This window comes from Leptonychotes weddellii, unplaced genomic scaffold (genome assembly GCF_054177405.1).
Source record: "Leptonychotes weddellii isolate Sample4059 unplaced genomic scaffold, ASM5417740v2 HiC_scaffold_2347, whole genome shotgun sequence".
In the NCBI taxonomy this organism is placed as follows: Eukaryota; Metazoa; Chordata; class Mammalia; order Carnivora; family Phocidae; genus Leptonychotes; species Leptonychotes weddellii.
The window spans coordinates 3,077-13,500 of record NW_027824391.1 but is presented as its reverse complement, the minus strand read 5'-3'; the positions used below and the strand labels follow the sequence as shown (position 1 = coordinate 13,500).

General features: G+C 61.1%; 1 protein-coding gene across 4 annotated transcripts; it reads left to right on the top strand.

Annotated features, from left to right (window-relative positions):
- The first annotated feature begins 72 nt into the window (after nucleotides 1-72).
- Nucleotides 73-9,840, top strand: LOC145718841 (uncharacterized). Of its 4 annotated transcripts, none has more exons than XM_081810358.1 (12): nucleotides 73-295; nucleotides 755-896; nucleotides 1,124-1,216; nucleotides 1,395-1,593; nucleotides 2,740-2,879; nucleotides 2,960-3,057; nucleotides 5,986-6,167; nucleotides 7,675-7,880; nucleotides 8,032-8,209; nucleotides 8,916-9,025; nucleotides 9,195-9,308; nucleotides 9,462-9,840. In XM_081810358.1, exons 3-12 carry the CDS (start codon nucleotides 1,130-1,132, stop codon nucleotides 9,819-9,821), a joined length of 1,674 nt encoding a protein of 557 aa, XP_081666484.1. In that variant the 5' UTR covers nucleotides 73-295; nucleotides 755-896; nucleotides 1,124-1,129; the 3' UTR covers nucleotides 9,822-9,840. The 4 variants fall into 4 exon arrangements, with proteins under 4 accessions (XP_081666484.1, XP_081666483.1, XP_081666485.1 ...); XM_081810357.1 differs by having other exon boundaries at nucleotides 712-896; XM_081810359.1 differs by lacking the exon at nucleotides 1,124-1,216 and having other exon boundaries at nucleotides 74-295; nucleotides 712-896.
- The last annotated feature ends 584 nt before the right edge of the window (nucleotides 9,841-10,424 follow it).

Below are 10,424 nucleotides of genomic sequence, written 5' to 3'. Positions count from 1 at the left end.
TGGGGGTCCCAGTGCCCCGGGAGATGTGGGGCAGGGGGTGGGCGCTGCCTTTTCTCTCCTTGGGCCCGGGGCTAGCAAGAGCGGGGGGACCAGGCCCCACTCTGCTCTCTGCTCTCCTGTTTGCAGATCCTCAGCGCCAAGGCTCAGCAGCTCGGCCTGCGGGGCCGGGTCTTCACCTCGGCTTCTCGGGCCAGCATCCAGCTAGAGGGAATTGTGGACAATGGGGACGAGAAAGTGAGGCTGTCGGTGTCCCGGGCCCCGAGCTGCCTCCAGGCCGCTGTGACCCATGAGGAAGGTGAGTAGAGACAGCGAGGACTGCTCAGATGGCTGGGGCGGGGCCCACCTGGGCCCCAGAGAGGACAGAGATCGGGGTGTTGAGAGTTGAGTCAGGGAACCCGGTTAGGACTTCGTGGCGCCCTCAGCTCGGAGGAGACAGTGAGCCCCCTGCAGCCACCTGTATGGACTGTGATGTCAGGAGAGGTTGGGAGAAGGGTCCAGGTGGGCAGACGGGAGGTGGGTATGGGCTGGGGGATGAGAAGGAGCCCAGGCCTCAGGGGGTCGGGAAGCTGACTTGGGTGGTACGCTTCCAGGCCTGCAAACGCTAGGGCCTGGGGCTAACAGGAAGCTCTCCGTGGAGAGGAGGAGGTGTGGACAGCCGGGTGGCAGCCAGGCAAGTCCCGGGGGCAACAGCAGGACCCTTCCTGGCCCCAGGGAGCCGAGAGGAGAGCGTGGTGCTGCGGGCATGTGCCCACAGGCGAACGGCTGAGGTGGAGGCCCTGCTCCAGGACGGCGGGCAGCCTGTGCAGCCCCTGGGACGCCTGAGCCTGCAGGCTGCCAACCAGAGTCTTCGCCTGGAGGCACACGGCTGCCCGGGAACCCTGCTGGGCAGCGTGGAGGTGAGGCGGCCCCGGGGGTGGGGGATGCTGTTTTCCCTGGGGCCCAGACCACGGTGCTGGGCTGCGAGCCTTTTGGGTCCAACAAGGCCCAGAAAACCAGAGGCAGCCCCGTAGCATGCAAACATATCCTGGGGCCCTATGGCCGGCACCGAGAACCTCCTGTCCACCCCAGTCCCAGGAAGCACCCCCCTCCCCGGAGTCCCCAGCCTGTCCCTCTGTGCCCACAGTCCAGGATGGCAGCCATCGGGGCCCAGGTGGAAGCCCAGCTAGAGAAGAAGATCCGAGGCTTGGATGCCTACGTGGAAAGGTTCCGGCGCCTGGTGGGTAGACTGCACCAGGGGGTCGGGGACACACTTCGAGAAGGGGAGGTGCTGTGTGGAGATGCCCCCCCCTTCCCCCGGCCCATCCTGTGCCCTCCACTCACCAGGCATGAGGATCTTCTGGAGTGCCGGGTGCCCCAGACCCTCACACCGATCTTGCCTCGATTTCCCTGCCCAGGTGCGGCCGGCGGGCACCCTGGACAGCATGGTGGGCCCCCTCCTGCAGTTGTCCCACGGGGGACTGGGAGCCGTGGTGGCGAGTGGCCGGGCGGTGGCCGCGCCATGGGGCCAGGCCAGGCAGGCGCTGATACACCACTTGCCCCCCTACCTGGAGAGACTACGGGCGGGGCTGGAGCAGCTGCGGAACGAGCTGGAACGTGAGTGCACGAGTGAGGGCCCGACCCCAGAGCCCTCCCGGCCTGTGGGGCCTTATGGGCCTGCAGCCTTCGTGTTCACTCTGCTGCCTCCATCCCTGCAGCTCTCCAAGCTAACATCCCTCATGCCTGCTGCCTTGGTTCTTTGCGGACTGCTGGTCTATTTTTTTTTTTTTTCCAGTCCCTGCCTGATTTCTTTTGGGCCTACAGCTTTATTTCTATTAGTGCTGGAAGATCCCAGAGCCTATTTCTGGTTCTGTGATCAGCACCAGCGTGGCTGTGCGGTTCAGGCTTCTGTCCTGGTTACTAAGTCGCCGCTGCCCCAAGCGTCCTCCGAGTGATGCTGGGAACTTCAGGCCTCTCCACACGAGCACCAGGGCCGATAGCTGGCCCTTCTCTCCCACCCTGCTTCTGTCTCTGGGTCAGAATCCCCACGGCCACCCCCAGCTTCCGTGGCTCGCTAGGGCTCAGTTCTCGGAATATTTTCCTGCTCACAGCTAGGATTTGTTACAGCGAAAGCACACAGAGCAAGATCAGCAAAGGGAAGCGGCACGGGGGCCCAGGCCCGAGTGAGGGAGGGAAACCAGGCACAAGCTTCCAGAATCTTCTCCCAGGGAGGTCACCCAGGACGCCTTCAATTCCCCCAGCGTCACATGGTGACCACCACTGGTCTGCCAGGAAAGCTCGTTAGAGGTCCTGCTCCGAGGGTTTTCTTAGGGGGCTGGTCCTGGAGGAAGCCTCCCCTGGCACACACCACCATTCCGGACTCACAGGAGGAAAGGGGGTGTTGGGCACAAGCCATTTGTCCCTGCAAATGGTTTGGGCAGAGCGAGGCCCTCTTTTCGGTTCTGGGAGTGGTGGCAACCCTCCTCCCATCCGGGCTCCCACATGCCAGCCCAGGGCCGACCTTGGGAACAGGCCTTGCAGAGGGGAAGTCTCGGGCCTGCCGGGCTGGCTCTTTCCCTGCAGTCCCTCGTGCCGCCACCTTATTCCCTGGAACAGGCCCTGTTTCCTGGAGGCCTGGGTCATCAAGGGGGCCGGTCCCCCTGCCGGGGTCTGGGCTGCAGGCAGTGGCATCTGGCCTGAGGTCAGGACTCCGGGTGGGGGATGGGGAGGGGGCTCACGGTGGGTGGCGGCCACCTGTTGCAGGGCCCCTGGCCACACTGAAGGACGCCTACCTGGAGGTGACCCCACAGCCCCTGGACGAGGTGTGGCGGGAGCGGGCTGAGGAGGCCGTGCGGCTGTGGCGGGCCCTGGGGCCCAGGCCCATCGGGGCAGCCATGGAGCTGGTGAGGTGGGGCGAGGGGGTGGGACGCGGGCCTGCCAGGTGGGGTGAACCCTGATGGCTCTCCCCGCCCGCCCCCTGCAGGCCGCCCGCCAGATGCTGTCTTGGGCCGAATCCACTTTGTCCCAGGCCCTGCGGAGGCTCTGCAAGCCCTTGCTGGCCCTGTACAGCTTCTCAGCCAGGTACCTTGGGGACCAGGGACCGTCCTTCTCTGCCTCCCTGCCCCAGGCCAGGCCCCAGGCTACAGCACCCTTGGTCTCGTGTATTCCTTAGGACGACCCTGCCAGGGGGGCATTTTCAGTCCTCATCTGTTAAGTTGAGGCTTATTCTTCATTCCACGGGTATTGGATGAACAGGTTCTCCGGGTGAGAGCTGTTTTAGGTTCTATGGATACAGCAGTGAATGAGACCCATCCCCATCCTCACACTGAACAAAGAGCTAGGTTATCTACACCGTACTCGGCCACACTTTCCTCCAGAGGGGCCTCAGGGTAAAAGTTTTCAGGCTTTGTAGGCTCAGTGGTCTTTCCCTTCATCTTCCCTTTGTTTTTCAATAATCCTTTAAAAACAGAAGAGCCCCTCTTACCTTGCAGGTCCTCCAGAAACTGGACACGGGCTGGATCTCGCCCATGAGACAGTTTCCTAGCCTGTGCTTTGGTATATTGGGTGGTAAATGCTGGAGAAGAACAGGCAGGACAAGTGGGGTGGGGGGCACCCTTGGCATGCTGAAGCCATGGTCTGCTTCTTTGAGAAGGTGGCATTTGCACAAGGGCTGGAAGGAGCTGGGGGAGGGGGCCCTGTGGGCATCATGGGAAGAGTTTCAGGCAGAGGCCACAGCCAGTGCAAAGACCCAAGGGTGGGAGTGTGCCTGGCCTGCTGGAGGAGTATGGAGGAAACCAGTGGGGCTGGAGTGGAGGCTACAAGAGCCTGAGGGTTGAGGGGCATCCAGGTGGCCTGGAGCCTTTGTGAGGACATTGATTTCTACTCTGTGATGGGAACCCACAAAAGGTTTCGAGCTGAGAAAAGACATGATGTATATCCCATTTAAAAAGATCCCTCTGGGGGCACCTGGGTGGCTCAGCCATTTAGCGTCTGCCTTCGGCTCAGGTCAGGATCCCAGGGTCTTGGGATCGAGCCCCGCTTCGGGCTCCCTGCTCCGTGGGAAGCCTGCTGCTCCCTCTCCCACTCCCCCTGCTTGTGTTCCCTCTCTCGCTGTCTCTGTCAAAAAATAAAATAAAAAGATCCCTCTGGCCCTGGTGGTGAGACTTGGCTGGGGGCAGGGGCGTGGTGTGGATGGCAGTGCGGAGCACAGTAAGGAGTGGCCCTCGGTTGTGGGTGTCTGGGCGAGACTCGGGAGCCGTGGAAGGGCCGCGAGGTGTTTAGATTCTGGACGTGTTGTAAGGTCAAGCCTGGAGATTTGCTGACAGATTGGCTTAGATGTTGGAACAGGTGGCACCGAGGTTTTTGGCCTTGCAAAGGGCAGGAGGGACGGTCTGGTCCATTGGTGGAGCAATGAGGGATGACTGGTGGCAGGCAGATGGGGGCTTTATCAGTTTCCTCTTGCTGCCATAGCCCCTTGACCCACACATTTAGTGACTTCAAACAACACAGATTTATTCTCGTGTCGTTCTGGAGGTCCGAAGTCTGGGAAATCTGTTTCAGTGGGCTACAGCCAACGTGTCAGCCGGGCTGGCTCCCAGGGAGGCTCCAGGGGAGAACCCACCCCCTTTACCTTTTCCAGCCTCTAGGAGCACCAGCGCTCCTTGGCTCAGAGACCCTTCCTCCGCCTTCAAAGCTGAAAGCCACAGCATCACTTTCTCTCCAGACTCTGTCCTTCTATCTTGTCTCTCTGACCCTCCTCCCACCCTTTTTCTGACGACATGAGCTCACCCGGATAATCCATCCCAGAATCCTTCACTTAGGCACACCCGCAAAGTGCTTTTGGCCACATCAGTTCCCGTAGTCCTAGGGCCCAGGCACTTGGAGGTCTTCGGGGGGCCTTTATTCAGTGTGTGTGGCAGGAGCGGGGATGGTCAGGCGCCATTCTGGACGCGTTGAACTTGAGAAGCCATGAGGACACGCAGTTGGAAACGGCCAGTAGGAACTGCTATTTTGAGGTCTGGGCTGTACAACAGTCTGGGAGTTGTCAGAGAGGGGACTGGACCGGATGGGGCAGCAGAACCAGCCTCAGAGACAGGCCTGGGCTCTGGGGTGTGTGCGCCCCTCCCCCTCCCAGGCTGGGGCCCCATCAGCAGTGGGGGGGGGGGGGGCTCGGAATGGCAGCGGCCCCAGCCAAGCGACCTCACAGCGCGTGGGGACCGGGGGAATGCTTGGGCTTGAATCCCGCTCTGACTTGGGCAACCTTGGATCAGTGCTCGGTGCCTCGGGTGGTGCTCAGGCCACCAGGGCTCTCGATGCTGTCACAACGTGGGCTGGCCGAGGGAAGCTGCCAAGGGGGCATGGTGTCAGCTGGTGTGCAGAAGAATGTACTAGTCGGGGCTGTTTGCAAAGGTAGGGGCTGACTGGTGCGGTTAGGGGGCTCCTGCCCGGGGGAGGTCCTGGCAAGGGGTCAGCACTGGGTGCTTGTGCTGAGGAAGGGGTGTGGGGGGCAGGGAGGCCTCTGAGACCACTTCCAGCCCCACCGCTGCAGGTCCTCCGGGCCTCCTGGGGGAGGTAAATGTCCTCCCCCACCCCCGGCACCTACCTCCACCTGCAGTCGAGGGCATGAACTATTCCTCATCTACCTCCAAGCCCAACGTGTGCTGAGACCTCTCTGCTCCTTCAGACCCCACAAAGTCGACTTGACCCCTGTTTTCCGCCCTGAGAAAGTTTCAGGGTGCTCCCTTGATGGTCGAACTCCCAAGGTCCCCTTTGGCTCCGACCTCCCCTTTCTCCGATGCTTTTGCTGCCCTTGTCCACCCCACCTCCAGGAGCCCTAGATGTGGGCCGGCCCATTCTCGGGGTTCACATAGACCTGACCCAAGGCCCTGGGGGGCAGCATGTACGTCCCCCCCGCTCCGGCAGGAGCCCAGACATCTGTGTCCTTCCAGTGAGGCCGCTATGTCTGCCCCGAGCCTGGACCCTCCTCCACCTCCTCTGTGCTCCTTCCAGGAACTGTTCGGTGCGGGTGACTTTGCCGCTGCTGCCAGCGGGGAACGAGCCCCTGGCTGTGGCCCGGGTGACCGGCTACGTGGTGGAGAAGCTGCTGCGGCCGCTCAGCGAGCTGTCCAGGACCAATGTGTGGGCCGAGTATTACCGGCTCCAGCGTCGCCTGCTGGAGAGCCCCCACGACTGTGAGTCTCGGGCCACCCTCCTCCCCGGGAAGCCCTGAACCCTGTGGGATGGGGCAGCAGGACGTGGCAGGAGCAGACAGGGGCCTGGTCCTGGGTGGCCCCCGGGACCTGAGCCCAGTACCACAGGGCCCAGAGGTTACTGGACTGTCCCAGGTCATAGTGGACGAGGACTGGGCTGCAGATCCGGGCTTTCGTCCAGCATAGGAAAGCCTGAGTCTGGGGCCCAACCCAGAAGTGGGCCAAGCTGCTTGGGGCTCGAGGCCAGCTCCCTCCCCCTTGTTGGTGCTGGAGACGCAAAAGGCAGACCTCCAGCTGGAGCCGGAAGGCGGCTAATGGAGTCCAGACTCGTGGTGAGGCAGGGCCGGCCACCACAGGCTGTGCCAAGACCAGATGTGGCTCCAGGGGCTTGGGGCCCCGTGGGAGTTTGCATCCAGCTCGTGCCTGAGTGTGGCCCGGGCGAGTCTTCCCACCTCTCTGGGACTTGGTTTCCCCTCTGTGCACTGGAGGTGGCACCATGGCTCACTCCTCTGGGTGACAGGCACGTGTGGTTTGTGAGCCGAATTCCTTGGTGCTGGGGTGGGCCTCAAGTCCACAGGCAGGTGTGGCACTCAGGGCCTGGTAGGACTGGTGTATCAGTGTGGTTCGTACCGACCACGTGGGAATGCTGAGGTTCGGGGCAAGCGGTCGCCCTCCTAGGGTCAGGGGTACTTTCTCTGCTAGGCAGCACGGTGAGGTTGAAGTTGGCCTTGGAGTTCCGTACTTATGTGACCTTGGGCTGGCCTGTGACCTTGAGCTCTGATGGCTGATGAAGGGGCATGCAGGACCCTCCTCATGAGGCTGGCTGGGCCAGCAGCCCCCTGGCCTGGGTATGTGTCCCCTAGTGCCCCCCCACTTCTAGCCCAAGTCGCTGCTCAGCAGCCGAACTGGCCCGGTGGGGCACGCTGTCCCTGTCTCGATCTTCTGCCCACCTGGAGGAGGGCAGAGCCAGGCCCCCATGGTACCTTCCTTGCGTTAGATGGAGCCTTTGGTCATACTTTTGTGTGTTTTTTATAGTGATTATTTTTCAATAGCTTCATTGACCCACAATTCGCATACCACACTGTTTAGTTCAAGCATATAATTCAGCGGCTTTGAATATATTCAGAGGTTCACATCCCCCACCGCCGTCAGTTGTAGAGCATTTTCATGACCTCACAAGCGTCCTCTGTCCCTTAGCTGTCACCCTCTGTCCTTGGCTCCCACCTGTCTACCTCCTGGCTCCATGGATTTGCCTACTCTGGACACTTCGTATGAAAGGAATCCTGTATCAGTCCTTTCTTTTTATTGTCGACTTGGCTGGAAATGGTGGAGAAGAGCTGGGGATAGACCCCCCCATGTAGGCTGCCCAAGGGGTCACAGGCCAGAAAGGCTCTGGATGCCCTGGAGTACCCCCTGCGCTCAGGGCCCCCAGGGCAGCGGGCAGAGTGGGCAGAGCCATCTTACCTGCCCTGGGCTTTCTTCTTCCCAGACCATGCTGTGGTGGCCGGGGCCAGGTATGTGGTGACCTTTGATGGCCAGGTGTGGAGGCTGGGTGTCCACTGTGGCCGTCTGCTGCTGGCCAAGGACTTTGCCCACGACACGTTCTCACTGACACTGAACCGGGACCACTCGGGGCTCCCGTCCCTGTCCGTGGAGCTGAACCATACCACCCTGGTGCTCTACCCGAGCCTGAAGGTGAGCATGCGAGAGTGGGAGGGGCAGGGGGCCCAGAAGGATGACACGTTCCTGTCACATCCACACGCCCATGTCCTGGGCCCCAGACCCTTCCCACCTGGTGCCCCACGTTGCCTGCCACCTGTCTGCTCAGCCCATGTCTGGCCCCCAGACATACAGGCTGTATGATTCCTCCTCGCCTACGGAGAGCTGTCTGCACGTCGATCTGCCTCCTGCCAAGATGAGGAGGGATGTCCCCAGGATCGAGCTAACCAGTGAGGACGGCATCTCCGTCACCTGTGATGTCCGAGCTGGTCTCTGCAGCCTGACTCTGGGCCTCTGGCTCCATGGTGGGTCTGGGTCCCAGCTAGCAGCCTCCGAGCCGGTGGGGTCGGCCTTGCAGAGGCTGGCAGATCCCCAGCCAGGGGCACTCTTGGGGTCCTCGGGACGCCGGGGGCAGGATGCCCAGGGACTCCCTCAGGCTGCTGCTGATCTTTGGGGCTTACAAGCTGAGCAGGCAGGAGAACAGTCTGAAGGGCTCAGGATGGGAAGGAGGTCCAAGGCCATGTCTCCCTGCTGGGTCATGGCAGTGCTCGGACCGTCCCCACTGCAGGTGGACAGATCCTGCTCGGCTCGGTGCCCACTGGCCTTGTCTCTGCAGCTGTAATACCCCGGTCGCCGCCTCCTCCCCTTCTCCTCCCCATTGTTGGCTGTGGTTTGGATGACCTCACTGAAGCTCATGTACGGGCCACCATTCTCACAGCCCGGATTTAAGCCCGGGGCTCTCTGACCCCATATTCTACCTCCTTTCTGGGACATCGACTCCGGGTTCAGGGCAGCCCCAGAACAGCTCTCCCGTCGGCCCAGGCCACTTGGGATGAGGACGGTGGGCATGGGGAGGGTCCCAAAAGGGACACAAATGCTTTGCTCCCTTCTCCTCTCCCTCTGATGAAGGGCTAGAGCCCAGGAGGTGGTGTGGGCGTCGGGTGTGGAGGATTCGGGCATTCCTGGAACGTGGGCCCAGACAGGCTCTCACCTGGCCCCCTTTCTGTACAGGGGTGTCTGCTGGCCTTCTGGGCACCAATGACAATGAGGCGGGCAATGAGCTGATGTTGCCGGATGGCACAGCGGCCCAGAGCCTGGAGGAGCTCGCCCTCGCCTGGCAGGTGAGCTGGTGTGCCAGCCCGCCTCCTTTGGGGGGTCGTGTGTCCCGGGGGCTGTGTGGGTAGAGATTGGCTTGGGGCATGTGTACTCTGCAGACAGCTTCTCTGTCCAAGCTGCCCAAGAAGGAGGAGGTCCAGGCGGCAGGCCTGAGTCTGGGCTTTGTCTCACTAGGTGGGTGGCGACTGCAGGGCCATGGAGAAAACTCAGGAGTGCCCAGGCTGGAGCCCCACCTGCTGGGCCTTCTTCCAGGACCCCCGTTCCTGCCTGGGGAACTGCTTCAGGGTGGTGAGTGTGAGGTTGGGTCTGGACCCCAGCAGAAGCCATGCAGCAGGTAGACCAGGGGACCCAAATTGACCCCTATCTTGCCTCTGCCCCTCCCCTGTGCTACTCGCAAGGCTATAACGCGCAAGGACCGTGACTGTGGGTGCTGGATTTCAGGTGGACCCCACGCCATTCCTCAGCCTGTGCATCCAGGACACCTGTGGCACCCAGGAGCTCCACCCTGCCTGTAACCTGGCGGCCGCCTACATCCACTTGTGTGCCCGGGACTTCGTGCCCCTGGACCCTCCTCCGCAGTGCGGTAAGCCACCCCCGCCAGCCATCCAGCTCACCCCTACCTGGCTGACCCCTGCCTTCCCTACCAGAGGGAAAACTAGTTCCTTTCTCTTACTTAGTTCATTATATGACAACGGAGTGCCTGTCCACCTGGCAGGAGCTAAGAGTCAAAACAAAGTTCTGTGCAAAGGAGTACTTAGAAAAAAGAGGCCCAAAGCCTCCCCCTGCCCAAGCCAAGGCTGATGAGCCCTGGGACCTCTGACACAGGAGACAGTACCATAGACAATTATAAACTCACCTCCTGAAAATGTATAACCACAGATCTGCTCTTCAGGGGTTTGAATGTACACTCTCTCCAATGTCTGGAAAGCCCTGGGTCAACCACTGTTGTGCATGATTCCCACAGCTGAAGCTCCACTGCACAGGGCTGGAAGTCAGCGACTGCCCCAAACAACAGGAGAAGGACCTCTGTTAAAGGAAAGATTACTCATGATGCTTGGAAAAGACCAGGCAGGCAGGCTGTATTCAGGGGGACTATCACAGTGGTATAGGGACCACTGCAATGGGGTTTGGCCATACAGGGGAGAGAGATCAGGCTCTGATAACAACAGGGAAAAGTGGGGACTGACAGCCAAGGAGCAGGGTGGGGGAGCTCTGTGGATGGAAAATTACCAAGAGGAACCATCAGGGATGGTGAAGTTCTGGCTAACCCGACCTGCCAGGACTCTTGCTGGAGGCAGCCCAGACTGATCAGAGGAACCCTGGCTGATGGCAAGGTAACCTATTATTCTGGCTAAATTGACCTAGCGGAATTCTTGCTAGGCCTGGCCAAGGCAGAGACAGAAG